This window comes from Phragmites australis, chromosome 20, assembly GCF_958298935.1.
Source record: "Phragmites australis chromosome 20, lpPhrAust1.1, whole genome shotgun sequence".
In the NCBI taxonomy this organism is placed as follows: Eukaryota; Viridiplantae; Streptophyta; class Magnoliopsida; order Poales; family Poaceae; genus Phragmites; species Phragmites australis.
Window position 1 is genome coordinate 6,400,720 of NC_084940.1, and position 19,203 is coordinate 6,419,922.

The following is a 19,203-nucleotide window of genomic DNA, read 5'->3' on the forward strand; positions in this document are numbered from 1 at the left end:
AGCTCTAAACTTAATCTCATGAAATGTGGGAGTATGAAATGTGGCTTCCAAGTCATGTATCGATGAATCTTGCTATGTTCTTATTTCTATTCATCAGTTGTTTAGCAAATTTGTGATGTTGTTAACCTCCCTCCTTTCAATCTCTTCTTGAAGATTTGGTTGATTTTCACCCTTTGCTTTTGGCAGCGATTTCGAGTGATTTTGTTGGGGAAAAAGGTTGCTAGGACATGTGTGAGAGCATCTAGCTTAATTCCAAAATGATTTCCTCGCACAAGCACCTTTTAGTTGTTTTTCTCTAAAATTTCCCTCTCTATGTGATTTTGGTCAAATCCACGAAATCGAGGGTGAATTCTTGATCTCTTTGAGGAAATCTTTTGGATAAAAATTCACCATGTATGTGAGAAGCGTTGGATAAAATTTTGCTGAATTTGGACCACGTTTGGTTGGTTTTGCAGTTTAGATTTTAAGTTCTGAGCTGCTGTTTTTCAGTTCTGCTATCAGTTCAGAACTTCCGGTTCCTATCCTAAACATTTGTGAACAGTGTTTTAGCAACAATATCTTTTTTGGACTTTCCTATAGGTCGGTGCAATGGTTGGGTACTGTTCATCTAGTCGGAATTACTGTTCTCTGGTCAAAGTTAGTGTTCATCAATACTGGTCAGAATTACTGTTCTTCTGGTCCGAGTACTGTTCTTCAGTACTTGTCGGAGTTACTGTTCATTAGTAATGGTCAGAGTATAACTCATTAGTACTGGTCGAAGGTACTATTCATCAGTAGTGGTTGAAGTACTGTTCATCAATACTGGTCGGAGAACTTTTGCTGTTCACGATGAGCGCACTTTCTTATTGTTTCTGTTGTGCATGGTGTTGTGCTTAGTTATGATTCGTTCTTGAGTGCATTGGGTTCGAATTGGACATAGGCTTTATTGCTATTGAGGAATGTTTTAAAGGCTCCTATTCATCCCCCTCTAATCATCGTTACGGTCCTTCACCATGAAGTACCGACCGAAGCAATTCTGAATTCTAGCTTTTTTAACTGTGTCTATCAACTCTAAAACCCATCTGAGCCTATTCCTGCTCTTCTTGTCTAGTACCATCAATGAGGTTGCCCATGGTAGCCAATTATCATGCCAGATACGCGTGCTTGTGCCATCTCCGATATGCCAAATCACCCCCTTCTTTAAAAGTTCTAGCCATCTCTGATATGCCAACCATCCCCTTCTTTAAAAGTTCTAGCCCTTGTTCAATTGCTCTCCAAGTTGGTGATGCATCTCCACTGAACACTATACTAAAATAGTCCATCAATTCGGAAATACTATTCGCATTTCTTTTTGAAAAAATCAAACTTTGTTTCAACTAACATTTAATCAAATTATAAGAATATCTAGTGTATAAAAATTATACAACTAGGTTCACAATTCAAAATGATTTCACAGTATATAGATTTTGTAGCTATAAATGATATATTTTGTGAACAAACCTCAGCTAAAATCCAACTTCAAATATCGAGCTAAAAAAACACATACTATTTATGAACAGAGAGAGTACATCTATTCAGGTAATAACGAGTGTTGGGGGGTTGCCATCAGGGACCTCCGATGCGCCTAGGCTCTGTCTACCTGGATCCGAAGGTCGCCTAGCTTCGGAGCCCCTTCAGAGCCTACGACTCCAGACTCTCTACGAAGCCCTAAGCCTTCAGAGGGTTGGGGACCCCCAGAGGGCATAAACTCTTGGGGGGTTTGATGATGCGGTTGAACCCCCAAAAAAAATCAGTAGGAAGTGGGTCCATCAGCTATCATCTTCCTACCACAAAATGACTGGCGTTTAATATCGGTCTAATCAATGGTCAGTCTGACACCCTGTGCAGGGCGGGCCTCGCAATCAGCTATTGGCTGTGCACGGTAGCCACCTGCCGCCACTATATTGCCACGGTTAGATGATGTCATCATAGTATGTAAAGAATTACCTGGGCCTAAGCAATATTTTACCAGGCTGGTCCTAGGTCTCGGTTGTATAGCAACAACTTGTATCTTAGCCCCTCCTATTGGAGTATGCATGTACATTTACCCTATGTAAGTCACTATAAATACAGACCGTGGATACACGGTAAAAGGGAACTTTAGCCCAGAAAATTATTTGTGGTGTTCCGTTCCTCTCCACTTATACTCCAAGCTTGAGCCATCCCTGTGGGTTGGTTCTCACCGCACCTTGTTCATAGAAGACATATATTCCTTCACCAACAGCTAGCACCGTCCGTGGAGAAGGAATAATTGTAGAAGCACTAGGAGAGTTAGAATGCTACCAAAGAAAAGAACCACCAAGACGGCGGTCCACACGGCTTTCTCCGCGGACACGCCTATGCGAAAATCCACATGGCAATCACGACCAAGTGCGCCCTACGCCGACACCAGCCCCACGACCAAGTGAGATCCTATCCCTATCATCCATCACGTGATCTAATGGTTGGGCTGAAAAGAAGAGAGAAGAAATAGACATGTGTCATCATAGGGAAGAAGATCTTTCGTAGGATAAGGTTTTAAAACATTTGCTTTGTGCTTCGAATGCCTCCTTTTCCACATGAAGAATACTTTTTATTCCTTCCTTGACCTCATCAGGTGAGTTCGCCGAGAACATAATTGAGCATTTTGGATTACTAACCAATTGACCCGTTCCTTTATCAAAGTCATCTAGGATGCAACATATTTTCAAAATCACAGAGCTGGTCTAGATTTTATTAGCAGGCATCAAGTGATCACGCTGAGTATTGCCTGAAAACCTGATTGTCGCCCGGTGCAGGTCTCTCCGTAGCACTGTTTTCAGAGATTTTTTTTTCTCCTTGGTACATGCTGATTGGAAAGGATGACAACGCTAGACAACAAAACAAAACATGAGAGAGAAGACTTGGGAAAAATGAGGAGACCAAAAAATAGGAAGACCAACTAGGACGTCTTCTGGTTCTCAAATATATCCATAAAATGTCACAATGACAGCCCATCCAGAATGGTAACCGATGTGATTATGGAATATTGAAGATGACAATTTTAATCTCATTAAAATGTCATTAGTCTAAATAATAACTACCATATTTAATTGCATTATGAGAACTAATGTCATTAATCTAAATAATAACTAACATGATTCAAACGCCTACTTAATTGCATTAAAAGAAAAAGATAATTGCACAATTGACTATCATTTCTACACATGTGCTTTTCACACGTATGTGTAGCTAAAGTCCCCCTTCCTCTCCTTCACATGTGTTTACATTTTAAACAATGGAGAGAACCAACTATTTAAATATGTTCAACTCATTTTAAACTAGCAATATGGAACTCAAGTATGCATGTTTTGAAAATTCATGAATGGGCTGACCATTTCCAACAGGGTGTGCGGCTTGTGTCGTGCATCCGCCTTATGCGTTACCAAGCAAAATCTAATCAATTGTCTTCTTCGTTTCGTAATATTTGTCCACATCCACCATTACGTATAAATTAAGGAATACTGAAATCGAGTAAAAAAATACAGTGAGATGACCATATTACACCTAATCAATGTAAGGATGAGAGCAAGTAACTCACTAACGTTGGAGCAATTGCATGTATACACTCAAAGGTATAGCAGAAAAATGAACTATAAAGTATCTTTGATTACTGCAATAGATAAATAATTTAAGGAAGATACTCCTGATATTATAGACAAATATTACAAAATATAGGGAGTAATATCGTGAAATTAGAACCCAAGAAACCTGATTCAGCACGTGAATATAGGAATAGGACGCGAGCGGGCGTGGCTCCGCATGGGCTGGGCTCTTTTGCAGCCTTTGTGGAGGATTTTCGTTGGACACGCGCCGGGCCGTCCCAGTTCTACATGGCCATATACTTGATACTCACCAAAACTAGCCTTAGCAAGATTCTCACCAAATCAACGCAAACCGGAATCAGGTTTTATTACTTTTCACAATGTCATTCCTACCATCTAACCGAATGCTATACAACAACATGAGTTTTTCTTCTTCTTTTGCAATATGAGAACTAATGTCTCACAAGAGGCCAGTAGCCCACCCTAAACATCAACGGATACAGATTTCCCTCTTCACCACACCGAGTACAACGACTTGAATGCATACAACAACAGCAGGAGCATTCACGACTAATGTGTTCATACCTTCATATGTGCTACTGCTACACCAATGTGATCCCATCATCGATGGAACAAAATTGAAATGAAGCAGCGATCTGAACCCCAAAAAAATTTGAACTGAACAAAATTGTAGACTTGTTCATGGGAAGAAGGCATCAAGTCGGCCGGTGCTTGCCTATCATTGGCAGCGGTGTCCAACATGTGACGCTGCAAGGCGCCGGCGGTGTGTAGGCACTAGTAAGCTCGACGGTGTGGACGAACCAAGCGGACGATTCGATTCAGATAGCAGGCGTGGAGCAATGAACCCAACCAGATCTACATCCTAGGAATGGTGGATTCATAAGCTAGATCCATCAGGATGCAAAGCACTAGGAGGAGGACGATGACGAGGAGGAGGGGGGAAGTCGGGGGAGAGGGGAGGAGAGAAGGCAGCACCTGCGTGGAGAAACACCCACTGTCGCCAGAGTCGGGGAGCCGAGTGGTGTGTGAGAGGGCAAGCAGTGCATGCGAGACTAGCGAGAGGGGCAACGTGGATTTAATTCCCCGGATGGCTAGGATCGGGCTCCGATCCCGGCCATTCCATGGCTTGCCAAACGAGATCTTATTGGGTTAGTTAGGTCCTTGATCTTCCTAACAATTGGACCAAGGATAAGGAGTGTCACGTAATTCGAAGTGCAGAGCCTCTCGAAATCTGACCACACTGTCGTTGGAATTTTTATTGAGATTCAAGGAGCGCAGATTGCACACATTGGGGGCCGTTGGATCAAGAATGTACAGCTTAGATAAGCTAAGTTGGGAAAATGTAGTTTGTTAGTTTTGATAGATCTCACCTGGATGATAACGAAGCAAACACCATCCAAATCTCTACTTCTCTATCTCTACTACTTGAAAAGAATCTTAGGGTGACGATGGTGGTGGTTCAATTAGATGGCTCCTATTAGTTTGGTGGTATGCCACCTCATCTAACGGTTGGCCACACACATCTCCACATGCGTACCTCCCCTAAATCACGTTACTTCCCCTCTGTGATGTTGTCCCCATCCCAAAAAAAAAAAAACACGCAACATCATTCCCTTCCCAATCCCTCCACCTACGGTGATGCCTGATCCCGCTTATCTAGGGAGACGCCTGATCCCTTCCCAATCCCACTCTCAAATGTTGTTGTTAGAACTTATGATCTACGCTGAGATTCATGCTCTGGGAGGCAAACTTCTTCTCAGGCGAGACGATGACATCCTTAATGATCACCTAGATTAGGGTCTGGGGACCCATTTAGGGCCCAGGGTTCACCGATGCACTGGGGCTTAAAGGGAGACGATGGAGGTGGAGGAGCAATAGTGGGTAGTAGAAATGGTGGACAGTAATGCGGCAGAACGATGAGAAGAAGGAGTTAGGAGGCAGCAGCCTTCAATTCTCCCAAACATAACACTCAAGAGCTCTCCTCTAAGGTTGCTTGGTTGATATTGTTGGATAAATATCACTTTCAAATTTAATTCCTAAATATAACATGAATAGAAACATATGCAAATAACCAGCTTTGACTAGCTTCCTGGCTAGCTTTCTGACTAGGATATTGATAAGCTCCTATGAGCTCCGATAAGGTCTCGACAAACCCGAAAAGCTTTCAACAATCTCCGACAAGGTATATAATAGATTGCAGTGTACGTACCCGACGGCAGCGTGAGATACAAAGACCCACGTGATGACGATGTAGTAGACGATGACAAAGATAAAGTAGATGAAGTAGATCGCAATGATATAGAAGAAGCAGATCGTGAGCAGTTGCGACGAGCGCTTCCCAAAAATCTTATTCGCCCTCTCCCGGTGCAGGATCTCAAGAGCAACGGGTTCCGGAGGCCTGCTCTCCTGTTCATCGATGCATGCCGGCGTAGCGGGATGAAGTAGACTACATGCGACGGCGCAGTAGAGAGAAATTGGTAAAACCCTAATTGTGTATATACTTTGTGGTGGTGACTGGCAAATATATAGAGAGAGAGAATCACGTGGTTGAGACACATCACGATCGGACTTTGTTACGTGTCACGATCGGATTCTTAACCGACACAAGTTAGGCCGCCCCTGTGTAAGCAACTGGACCCGATTTCGTCAAATCATTCACACAGGTGATGTGCGCCCATGCCATCCACCCTGGCCCCAGCTCGACGAGGCGAGGCAAGCTAATGTGCGCGTGTGTTATTTAGTCCTCTCATCCACACATGCTAAATGGATGGAGCAGAAAACTCCTTTTAAGATGATCTCCCTCCACAATGTAGGACTAAAAGATACACACACCTTTATTTAGTTAGACATTTAAAATTTATTTAGAATTCTCAATATATTAGGCTAAGCCCATATATCTAACAGATATTGCAGGCTCACCTATGTGATGGCACTATTATACGTGGCCTGATACATATCTTATTTATACCTTACAAACACATATAGCAGCCAATGGTTATCTAGAAAAACGCATATATCAACATTTAACTTCTGTTTAGCACACATCTAAGAACAGATGAGTTGCTTATTAATCCTCTGTTGTGTTGAGATGACAACAATACGAAAACCAATTAAAACTTCACTGATACAGATATCACCGGCGTACAGTCAGAAGCCCTGCCAAGCACCAAACCTAAGGCACAATAGCTATGCGTAAACAGAAACCAAATCGAAGTGAACGTACATATGCATGTCAAAGTTATCGCTAGGTTAGATTGCACGGCGCAGGGACGAATGACAGGAGGCTGTTCTCGAGGTCGTAGAGCACGTGGAAGTTCTGGTGCTGGAAGTTGCCGATGATGGAGCCGTCCACCGAAGGCGCCATGGCCAGGCATAGGGCCCCCGTGCTGGTGTCCGAGTACATGTAGTTCGGGAGCGGGAGCACCATATCTGCCCCGTCGAAGTGGAACACGACCTCCGGTAGCGTCACCGACTGGCGGGGCGGCGGTGGCCAGTTGAAGCACGTGTCCAGCACCGAGGCATCCGTGACGTTCAGCAAGGGCAGCTTGATCTGCGACACGAAGGCCGCGCGGACGGTGTCGTACGCCGGCTGAGCGAGGTACGTGATCGTCGTGCCGGAGTCGATGATGACTCCGCCCGTGCCGTCCGCGTCGTTGATGGCGAACACCGACGGGTCGATGCCCAGCAGGTCGCCGCCGACGCTGATCCCAGTCATGTTCAGGAAGTACATGGTCGGCAGTGCCGGGTTGACGACGAACGGCGTGGACTGCACCGGGCCGGAGGTGCTCGTGTTGGAGCTGTTCAGCGTGGCGTACACGCCGAAGTAGAACCGGCTGGGCGTCGGCGACAGGAAAGAGGTAAGACAGTAGGAGAACCTGGGGGAGCCGAGCTGGCTCACTAGCGACAGCGACCCGCGGCCGAAGCCAACCATGCCGGAGCTGTTGGCGAGCGCGCCGGAGTTGATGCTCCCGCACCCGAACGAGATGCTCGGCACGGTGACCCGCGTCGTGTTGGTGCCGAAGGTGAACGTCTCGTTGGCGAGGACGCCGGCGGTGCTGGCACTGTCGCCGTAGAAGTACTGGTAGACGCACACCTTCTGAAAACAGAGCGGGTAGTACAGGGCGTTGCACATCGGGGACGAGCAGGTCAGCCTCACGTACGTGGGCGACTGCGTCGGGTCGAAGTAGGGCGTGGGCTGGTCCACACAGAGCAGGCACGGCGCGCACTGCGTCCAGATGAGGTCGCTGCCGGTGTCGAGGATTGCCGAGTAGTACCGCGGCGGCGTGCCGATCCCCATGTCCATCAGGTACTCGCCCTCGCTGGCGCGCACCAGGATGCGCGCCGTGGTGATCACGTTCGCGGGCAACGACGTCGCCAGAGACTGCAGCGCCGCCACGCGGGCTCGGCTGCGTTGTACGGCGCGGGCGAGCAGCTGCGCCTCCGTGTAGCCCCCATTGGCATCAACGTGTCTCAGCGTGGCCTTGAAGCCAAAGCCCCCATTGGAATGCGCCGCGGCGCGAACCGCGGAAAGAAGCAGCGGGAGCAAGACGACCAAAAACGATGCAAGTCTTGGCATTTTGGAGTGGTAGCGAGTGCAGTACGCCACTGCCGTGAAAGGTATGCTGTGAGCAGGAAGGCTTCTTGGATCCGTGTATAAATACCGTGTCCATGCATGTGTGCATCACTCGACACTGATCCTGAGGACATGAGGCCTTGCTTGTGCTTGATGGAAGTGGAATAAACGCAGCTAGCTGGCGCAGGGCGTTTGGCCATGGAGCTGGGAATTTGGGCATGAAACCGAGGGAGCTTGCAAAGATGCGCTGCTGTAAATTAATTCCGGCTCTGCGTTCCTTAACATCAACGCTAGCTCGGTTAATACTAGGAGGCTTAGAGATCTGCGTTTGTGTGCCCATTTCACCAATTTGAACTCTTGCCGTTTTACTTCACGTCCAGTACCCCAGTAGTGGCACTTCAAGTCTACCATTTGAACTACTTCAACAACAACAGATACTAGTACAAGTCTCAGTTGAGAGCTACTGTTCTTAAAACGAAAGAATGAGCGTTTGCAACGAGGGATGTTGAGCGAGAGATTTTTCATTTTCTGATCACATTGCTAGTGCCGGAGGGTGTAGACCGGACAAAGTTACATGTAGCACCACAAGTCTCTGTCCATGCTGTGCAGGCAGGCGCTGAGGTGCACGAGCTAGCGTGAAGCGGGCGGAGACAAACCATGAATCTATAAAGTGTGGGGTCAATGGCATGCAGCGGCTCGACAGGACTAGGAATGGACGTGCCCCTCGGACTAACGGAGTGTCTGCCATGTGCAGCGGCCAACGAAACGGGTGCCCCCCGGGATCGGCCCCGTGAGAGTCGGCACGGGCGCACGCGAAATGTGCAGCAACTTGAAGTTCGGATCGAGTTCGTGTCCCGATCTCCGCGCAGATTTAAGTTTTTCCCCCTTCCTCTCGGACGCCGGAACCCCAGGAGTAATGGGCACGGCACCTCGCAATTTGGCTTTGGTGCCTGGCACCAGTGGCGCACCGCGCACGGAAACATTCGTGCCGCGGATGCATGTGCCTCTATCAGCGAGACCAACTCAAGTGTGCAAACCAAGCTATACTCGTGTGTTCGGATCCGAAGTGTATCAACCAAGTTTACTCGTTTTAGTGTGTTGAAGTGTACGCGCATGCTCTCCCGAGCACATGCCTACAACTGATTGACAGGGGATAAATGTGATATCTCACGAAGCAAGGGCATGCGTTTTTTCTTTCTTTTTAACGTAAAATGCATGGACAGTCCTTGAACTTTTCCTATTGTTGGGGCACGAAACGCGCCCCGGACATAGTGTGGTGAGAGTCTCTCCTAATAGGAGAGGCTCAAGTTTGGAGAAAAACACTGAGCCAAGAGCAGGGAGAGAGAGTGAGAGGAAGAGAGTACGTGGAATAAGTGAAAAAAGTACTATCCCCCCTACCTGCTCTTTGGAGGCTTATTTTATAGGAAGATGGGGTAGCGAAAATGACCATCTTCCCTCTAAGATTATGTTACAATTATGTACATATGAGACTATTTTTGATATGTTGTTACTTGCGCTATACTTATTTGGGAATTGTAGTCACTATGGTATGTCGTCGTACATCTTCAGGATATCCATGGGCTGGGGCATTTTCCCTAACAGCACCTCTCATCCGCTAGCTACATGGTTCTGAGGGGCAAGCGGATGCACAGAGAACTAGCTCCAGCCCCGCCTTAGAGTTAGGATATCCCGAACAACTTTCTGTCCGTGTAGACCCTCCTAGCGGTGGCCACAAATGGCACCGATGAGGCTCGATAGGGGTGACACCGTACGGAGTCCCATGGTAGGGGCTAGAGGAGGAGTCGACAGTGGAGCCGAGGGGCGGCAAGTCTTGGTGGAGACGGTGTGGTTCGGATCCCCACGGGGGTGACCGGAGGCGGAGTCGACAGCGGAGCAAAGGGGCGGTGAGGCTCGATGGAGACGGTGTGGTCCGGAGCCCTGCGGCGGTGGCCAGAGGCAGAGCTGAGGGGCGGCGAGGCTTGACGGAGACGGTGTGATCCGAAGCCCCGTGGTGGTGGCCGGAGGCGGAGTCAACGACTCCACCAGAGGTGAGGTCGACGTTGGAGCCAAGAGGCGGAGTGGAGCCACGACCTCTTTGGCAGTTACCGTGTGTGGTGGCGGCGAGGCTCGACTGAGACGACGTGGTCTAGAGCCCAGAGGCGCAGAAGACGGCTCCACTAGAGGTGAGGTCAACGTCAGAGTTAAGGGGCAGCGTGGTGCTGTGACTCTGTTGGCTGTTGTTGCATGCGGCGGCGGTGAGGCTTGATAGAGACAGTACGGTCTGAGCAGGCTCTCTGATAGCAAGTCTTTCAAAATTTGAACCGTCACAGTGGAGATTTCATGTGGTGATAAGATATTCTCCTCTTTTTTTGGCGCAAGTATATGATGACGCAGGGTAATGGCAGTGTGTCTGATGGGGTAATGCACCTGTTTTCCTGGGGTCCTGCGCCAACTGCCCTCTCATGCGCCGAAATAATTCAAACATTAAATGTGATGAGACGTGTGTAAAAAACTAGGGCATCGACTGTAACTCGTAGGGCTAACCGGGGTGTCGCCATGTGCCCCCGAGTAGTAATCGGAAAAGTCGCAGACCTAGCATCATGACGACCCCGTTTCCTTGTCGAGGCATATGCCTACGACCGGCAGAGCTTTATAAACATAAGTATACCTTGCGAGCCATCTATTGTTGAGCAAGAGAGAGAAATCCTCCCTCGTTGATCATGGCATCTTCTCCCACTCTAGGCGCAAGTGATCTGGTCGGGTCACCTCTGACACTAGCGCCGGTCCCGCTGACCGTAGTGCTATCGAGGGTGGGCGATCCAAGGGGGCCACGCCTAGGGCTGGAGCTAGTTCCAGAGTTAGAGCCAATTCCAATTGTCGTGCTCCCACCATCGCCGAAAGGGCCATCACCGGCTGCTCCATCCCCTTCTCTGGCCTGAGTGGGCTCCTTGGTTAAAGTCATTAATGTTTCCTCGGATGACGAGGGGAAATCGACTGGGACCTCCTCGAGAAGGAGATCGAAGAGGAGAAGGAGAAGGAGGAAGAGGAGACCGAGGCAGCAGAAAGGAAGGCAACAGAGTCCCATAGCTACTCTTCGTCTGATGGATATGGTGGTTCGAGGGCTGGCTTCTACCTCAGCCCTCGTGGTGGGAGACACCTAAAGCGTTGGTACCGCCATTAGGGACTTTTAGCATCATTTTTCTTTGTGCTTCCTTCTTCTAAGTTTCTCAAAATCTAGGAACTTAGAGAGGCGACCTATTCATGTAAGTGTCTTTTGGATGTAAAAACCATCGGTTTGATGATTTTTATGAATTCTTGGCCATCTCCTTTCGATCATCTTTTTCTATGCTCACGACGTTTTTTCCTTAATTGAAACATTGGTGATTCTCCAGTTAGGGCTTTCGTCCAACCGGGGTCCTGGTATCCCCTAGGTCACCTAACCGGGGTATTGAGTTTTCTTTGAGTAGTTCCGTGAGCCACTCGAGAAGTACTCTCTTCCGAGTAGGAGAACTCTAGTTAACCGGGAAAAATATCATCCCAAAACCTTAGGATGGGGAAGGTTTCCTCTTCGGAGGCGGAGTCGAGGCCGGAACCGAGGGGAGATGTGATGACGGTGAGGCCCCGGAGCCAATCACACTCTCGTGTGCCATTCAAGTTTATCGGGATCTTGACCCTTGCATTGATCTTGTTTGGTTCTTATGACTGCTTGAAGGTAACGTAACATGTTTTGACAGGGTTAGTGAAATCCTACAATTTTGCAAGACCATCAAAGCCAGCTATTATTGGTTGGTTTAGCGCGCAACCCGATTCATTGTTGCACAGTGCCTACCATTTTAACTTCCAAACCCCCTGGCCCCCTCACGTCTTTTGGCCGCGAGTGAGCGGTGGGCACCTCCTGCATCCTATATGCAGCGTGCATCGCGCTGAGCATCATCCCCCAACACCCTCACATATTTCGATCATGAGTGAGCAGTAGGCACGTCCTGCATCCTACGTGCAGCGTCATCCCCCAACCCCCTCACATCTTTTGGCCATGAGAGGGTAGAGGGCGCGTCTTATCTGTGCCATCATCGTGGGCATTGGCCAAGGCGTGGGGCCGTCGAGGTAATCTGTCATGTGATCAAGGCTTGGAGCCTGCAAGGTGCGGAGAAGTGCCATGGTGATGGGCTTAGTAATGCCATCATTGTGGGCTTTCGCCGAGGTGTGGGGCCATCAAGGCAATCTATCATGCGACCAAGCCTTGGAGCCTACAAGGTGCGGAGTAGTGCTACGGTGATGGGCATATTAATGCCATCATTTTGGGCTTTTGCTGAGGCACGGGGCCATCGAAGCAATCTATCATGCGATCGAGGATTAGAACCTACAATGTGCGAAGTAGTGCCATGGTAATGGGCTTATTAATGCCATTGTCATGGGTTTTTGCCGAGGCACGGGGCCATCGAGGCACTATGTCGTGCGACCGAGGCTTATAGCCTATGAGGTGCAGAGCAAGTGCCACTATAATGGGATTGCTCATGCCATCATCGTGGGTTTTTTTTCCGAGGCACGAAGCTATGTGTCATGCGATCGAGGCTTATAGCCTATGAGGTGCAGAGCAAGTGCCACTATGATGTGATTGCTCACGCCATCGTCATGGGTTTTTGCTGAGGCATTGGGCTATCAAGGCACTGCATCGCGTGATCGAGGCCTATGTCCTTTGAGGTGCAGAGCTAGTGCCACTGTGATGGGCTTATGCCATCGTCGTGTGCTTTTGCCAAGGCATAGGGCCATCGAGGCAGTGTGTCATACGACCGAGGCCTATGACCTTCGAGGTGAAGAGCTAGTGCCTCTGTGATGGGCTTATGCCATCATCATGGGCTTTTACCAAGGAATGGAGCTTTTGATGTAGTGCGTCATGCGACCGAGGCCTACGACATTCGAGGTGCGGAGCTAGTGCCACTATGATAGACTTATGCCATCATCGTGGGATTTTGCTGAGGCACGGGGTCGTCAAGGTAGTACGTCACATGACCGAGGCTTATAGCCTATGAGGTGTGGAGCTAGTGCCACTGTGATGAGCTTATGCCATTTTTGTAGAATTTTGCCGAGGCACGGGGCCGTCGAGGAAGTGCATCATGCGATTGAGGCCTATGGCCTTTGAGATGTGGAGCTAGTGCCACTGTGAAGGGCTTATGTCATTGTCGTGGGCTTTTGCAGAAGCACGTGGCCATTGAGGCAGTGCGTCACGCGACTGAGGCCTATTGCCTTCAAGGTGCGAAGCTAGTGCAGATACCACCAATGTAAGCATGCAGGATTAATATTCACATGCACGTAAGGGCCACTCCCTGGCATCATGATCTCTACGGCCCAGAGATGATTTGGCTCACGAAGCCATCTCTGGGCCAGAGCTCCGCGAGGCCAAAGGGCTGGCCCGCAAAAGGTCGAAGCAACCCACGAAGGCAGACTCCGAAAGCCCAGGAAGGTCGAAGTGACCCATCAGCCCACGAAGAAAAGGCAGATGCGTGTGATGCCGAAGCAACCCACGTATGCGGCCTGCAGAACTGACATGTGGGACTGACCCTGGACCACACAACTTGGGAAGCTGGCCTCGGACTGGAGCCCTGCAAGGTTAGGCTTGTTAAGTCGTAGCTTTGGAACAGGGCCAACGCGTGATCTGGTGTGAAGCTAACAAAGCCAGAGCTCCTGAAGCTGAAGCCGGCCGAAGCCGATGGAGCACGTGAGGCCAAAGTTGGAGCCTGGTCCGATGCAGAGCTGATGAAATGCAGGTCCGGCATGGAGCCGATGGAGCATGCGAGGCCAAAGTTACAGCCTGGAGCCGACGGAGTGCATGAGGCCAAAGCTGAAGCCTGGTCTAGTGTGAGCTCCAAACTCCGTCAGTCGAAGGCCACGCGCGAAGCCTAAGCTCACGAAGCCAATTCGGCTGGAGCCGATGGAGTATGCGAGGCCAAAGTCAAAGCATGGTCCGGTGGAGAGCCAACGAAACGCAGGTCCGACATGGAGCCAACGGAGCATGTGAGGCTAAAGCCGGAACCCTGAGCCGATGGAGCGCATGAGGCCGGAACTAGAGCCTGGTCTGATGCGAGCTCCAAACTACATTAGTCAGAGGTCATGTGCGAAGCCGGAGCTTCCTGAGATGTGCCTCAACTGTAAACATGATCAACAGGAAGCATGCATGCACATCTTTTTTTTCTTTTACTATTGTTTGTTTATCACAATTCAGTATGAATTAAATGACCAGCTCATGTATCCTTGTAAAAGCCACTCTACCAGTGCAGGCTATGACTCAGCTATCAAGGTATAGTGAGGGGACTTTACTATGAAGCTCACTATCCACAGGACCCTGTGACATGCATAGTGTCGTCCATTGTGCACCAGTAAGACAGGCCTAGAAAACACGAGCACGCCGGATTGCCATAACCTCATGCGCCTGCCTTTGATAAAAAAAAATATAAGCTTTCCAGCGGAAAGGATATGTGGCCATCATAAAGGTCAAGTGCTACCCTTCAGTACCATCCACATGCACTCTTTGATGTAGACCATAGACTATAGAGACTATGTATGTATACAACAAGTAAATAAATATAAAACTATTCCCTACACCAAGTAAATAAATACCCTAGTGACATGGCCTGACCACTCGAGGACTTTAGTCAAGCATTGTAGCACCCTGCCCTGTTGTGGATAGGAAGGTGACATGCTGCCCTGCCACAGCGTGCATAAAGCTATGCTGCTGAAGGTATGCAGATGCCACGAGTCCAACTCGGAGGCTTGCCAGGCCAAAGTGGGATCTCGCAAAGCCGTCATGGCAAGAAGGCTGGGCACACCTTCCCTGCCGGAGTTCAGGGAGCTGTACGCGTCGGAGTAGATGGCTACATGCTTGCATGCGTTGTCAGCACACAAGTACATCCCTAGTAGGGGCCAAGACCATGACTATGTTAAAATTATTAAAAGTGATCGGTGTTAGTATGAGAAGTGATAGTAGGTAAAAGTACTTTTACTCACCCAAAGAACCTTTTGACCATGCTCACATGGCCCTAGAACGTGTGCAATATGTCTAAAACACTACGACTAGGCCTAGCGGTAGCTGGTAGCTAGCGTGGTGCTCTCACACCGCTTAGAGTATGCATGGAATGACAAGTCTTGTCCCCCTTTTAGCACTAGCTCTGCTGGCTAGCGACAGCGTGCATATCTAAACACAGGTACCAATGTATATATTTAATGCGAGCAACTTTTACCAACGAGCATCTTCATTCTAATTATCTTATTTGGCTACGTAGGGGCAGCACACTTATCTGTAACTTTGTAAACCCCTGTGGTTTAAGGTTGGTCTGGGCTTGAGCGCGAACCTCACGAGTGCCACATAGGCCATGCAGCAGTGGTCTAGGCATGGAACCAGAGCCTGTAAACATAGGTGTGCAATGTGGCGGGGGCTTCGACGAAGATGTTGAACAAAATTGCGGTGATGATCTGAACGCTAGAGGATTCGAGCGCGTCGGATGGTGCGAATGGCAGCCATGGTGAGCCCACCAATGCTATGATGGTCCAGACAATGACAAGCCTGCATACACGGGAGCAGTCCTTGAGGTTGTCTGCCTGGGTTGGCCACTCACTACACAGCTGGCCACCCGCTCATGCCCATTGGTAGGGATGACGACAACGAGCAGTAGGCCCCCTTGCCACCGTATGTGCAACGCAGTGCGCTTGCAACATAGTTGCCATAGGTTGTTGTATGCCGCATCCCCTCAATCTCCTCCCTACCTTTTTTATGTAGCAATTTGCTCGGAGATCCCCACGGATGGCACCATCTGTTGGTGCGTGAAACGTGCCCCGGACAAAGGGCGGCGAGAGCCCCTCCCAACAGGGGAGGCTCAAGCTTGGAGAAGAACACTGAGCCAAGGATAGGGAGAGAGTGAGAGGAAAGGTGTATGTGGAATGAGTGAAAAAAATCGCATCCCCCCTATCTGCCCCTTCGGGGCTCATTTATAGGGAGATAGGGCAGGGAAAATTATCATCCTGCTCCTGATATTATGTTACAATCATGTATATATGAGGTTATTTTTGACCCATTGTTACTTTTACTTGCGCTATATTAATTTGGAAATTATAGTTGCCATGGTATGGCATCATACATCGTTGGGGTATCCATGGGTTGAGGTATTTTCCCCAACACCTATAGTATCATGTAAATCTCTAAACTTTCAAAATACATATTTGTGTCCCTAACTTTTTAAGTGTACCACTCTAGGTTGACATCTTAGTAATCACCATCTACTTGCCTATGAGGCGTGCCAGCACGTAGCCCGACATGTGGGGTCCACATCACATGGCAGCTGTTCATCTCTCTAATTTTCGAGGCGGGATCCTCTGTGATGGGGAACCTAGAGCGCCACCGTCATCAAAGCTCCACTACTAGAAAAGCAATTTTTTTGAGGCGGGTGGTAACTCGTTTTCACAGGCATTTAGCGCACCCATCTGTGATCGAAGGCTTGTGGAAATAGATGATTTCCACAGGCACAAAAGAGACCTTTTGTGAAAATAGGTTTCACATGCGGTTCTTTAAGAGAACCGACTATAAAAAATAGGTTTCCACAGGTGGTTCTTTAAAAGAACCCCCTCTAAAATAGATTTTTATAGGATGTTCACTTAAGAAAACATCCGTGGAAACAATTTTCATAGATGGTTTCTTAAGTGAACCACCTGTGAAAATAGATTTCCACAGGTGACGCACTTTAACATCCGCCTGTAGATAGATAGAATACCACAGAACAGTGACATAAGAACCCTCACGTGGTATGTATTTCATTCCAAATTCATAATATGCATATATTTTATTCCCTCCAGATTTCAACATAAATTTTCAAGATAGATTATTAACATCACATATTTCAACAGTATTTGAACACATATTTTCAACACAATCAACACAATATTTACATTAAAGACAATATGCATCACAACCTAATATTCAACACAAGTACAACAATAGCTCAACTAACATTACTAAATGTCCTTCCTCTCCCACTCACAAAGCCTCGGACGGCTAGCCAATCACCTCCGTGATAGAAAAACCTACCACTCTTGTGGATAACTTTATGCATGATGAACCCGCAAATGTCACATTGGATGTTTTTACAGACTCGTGGTTGTAAACATAAAATGAGGTATGCAAGACAAATGGTACTATTGAGTGTGAACAAAACTGCATACTATCACATGGCTATATCTTGTAACAATGCAGGGCCTAACACATATGCATGAAAAATTGATAGCCTTAGTACAAGAGGATGATCTAGAATTGTGATCTCCCTCTCAAAAAGTGGCATGGCTTACTTATTAGACAAATTGTAACAAGTTACATATATGGTCTTGTGCCATGCTCTAACTTAGAACAATCTTAGCGCATGTTCAGTTGGCTAGTACATTGTTTGTGAATTTTCATCAAACAATAGCAGGTGCGGGAGAGGCACCTAGCTTGCATCAAATTCAACATGAAAAACATGTTTAATAAGATGATAAGAATGGGTGAAGTCATTCCTTGAGAAAAATATGAACTTTCGCAAAACATTGTTATTGATAAAGTTCAAATAACAATAATGTAACTAAGGCTCCATTGGCATTGTACACTTTGTAGTTGGAAGAAACATTGTTACACCAAAACAAAAAAACACTGCTAGATTTAGTATACATCACTCTGTAACTAACTATAGATTAAATTCCCTAATGCATGTAGCACATCACAACAAATGCAACTGAACCGATACAATCTAGCAAATTCAGCAATGTTGTGTCATATGAAGAGAAGATTTCTATGTAGTCATAAAGGAAAGCACGGCGGCACGATGGACTTGCATCACACAGAGCACGGCGGCACGATGGTCGGACACCAAACAGAAAGGCAGCACAATGGCCAGGCATCACACAGAGAAGAAAAATGGACCACGACTCGGCCAGAGCACTGGCTACGACAACTCGATCAGGCGATAGAGATGAGGGGATGGCTACTCACCATGGCAAGGTGGTCCTCAGCGCCAGCGCCAGGGGCGGCGGTGGCTCCTTCTCCGTGGGGGTGACAGCGGTGCGGAGCGGCTCCTCCTTCGTGGGGGCGACTCTTCCTCCGTGGGGGCAACGGTGCGGGGCAGCTACTCCTCCATTGGGGCGACAATGCTCCAACTCCGAAATGGCATCGAATTCAGCAGTGGCGGATGGCGTCGGCATTGGCGGTGGCGGACGACGTCGGAGGGAGATAGCGACCGGCGCAGGACATAGGCAGCCTGATGACGCGACTGTCTACTCTCCAATGGGATTAGGGTTTCAAGGTCACGCGGGCTCCATGTATATATAATTCATTTATAAAGGCGTTTAACTTCACGAACCACATGTGGAAATAAATTTTCATAGGCGGTTAACTTAACGAACCGTTTGTGAAAATTATTTCCACAGGCGGTTAACTTAATGAACCGAATGTATAATTAATTTCACAGGTGGTTGACTTAATGAACCTGCCTGTGAAAATCATTTTAAATATATTTCTTTATTTTTTCCTAGAAATATAAATTAAAGAATGCCCTAAATACATGTATTTAGTATATATATTCTATATGAATATATTTAATACACGCTCTAAGTATAAATTAAAGCATATTATTACTCCATACATGCCTTCGATATAAATTAAATATGTTTTTTACAGTTTTATTAAACATTATCATTTCTTGTCACTTTTGGGAATCAATAATCACATTGGAAATTAAGTTACATAACATGATATGAAAATCACATTGGAATCTAAGTAACATAACATGGCACTATTTGCCATGAACTATTTATCCTACACCATCAAGACGCATGTAGGGCATCACAGATCTATCAAGGGTTGCTTCTACAAGTTTGATTTTTTCTAGATCTCCGAAAGACGGAACATCGTTGAACACATTGTATTCTTTCTCATCCTCTATATTCTCAACTTCGACAATTCTTTGTTTTCCGGCAACAACTACGTGCTTCTTTTCATTAGCATGATCAATTATA

At 47.5% G+C, this 19,203-nt stretch overlaps 1 protein-coding gene across 1 annotated transcript; it reads right to left on the bottom strand.

The window, feature by feature from the left end:
* Positions 1 to 6,670: 6,670 nt before the first annotated feature.
* On the bottom strand, positions 6,671 to 8,213 carry LOC133902088 (aspartic proteinase nepenthesin-1-like). The gene has a single exon (XM_062343663.1). It carries the CDS (start codon positions 8,176 to 8,178, stop codon positions 6,847 to 6,849), a length of 1,332 nt encoding a protein of 443 aa, XP_062199647.1. The 5' UTR covers positions 8,179 to 8,213; the 3' UTR covers positions 6,671 to 6,846.
* Between the last annotated feature and the right edge of the window lie 10,990 nt (positions 8,214 to 19,203).

Coding starts and splice junctions, on each gene's coding strand:
- LOC133902088 (XM_062343663.1), bottom strand. CDS start 8,178: ATGCCAAGACTTGCATCGTTTTTGGTCGTCTTGCTCCCGCTGCTTCTT.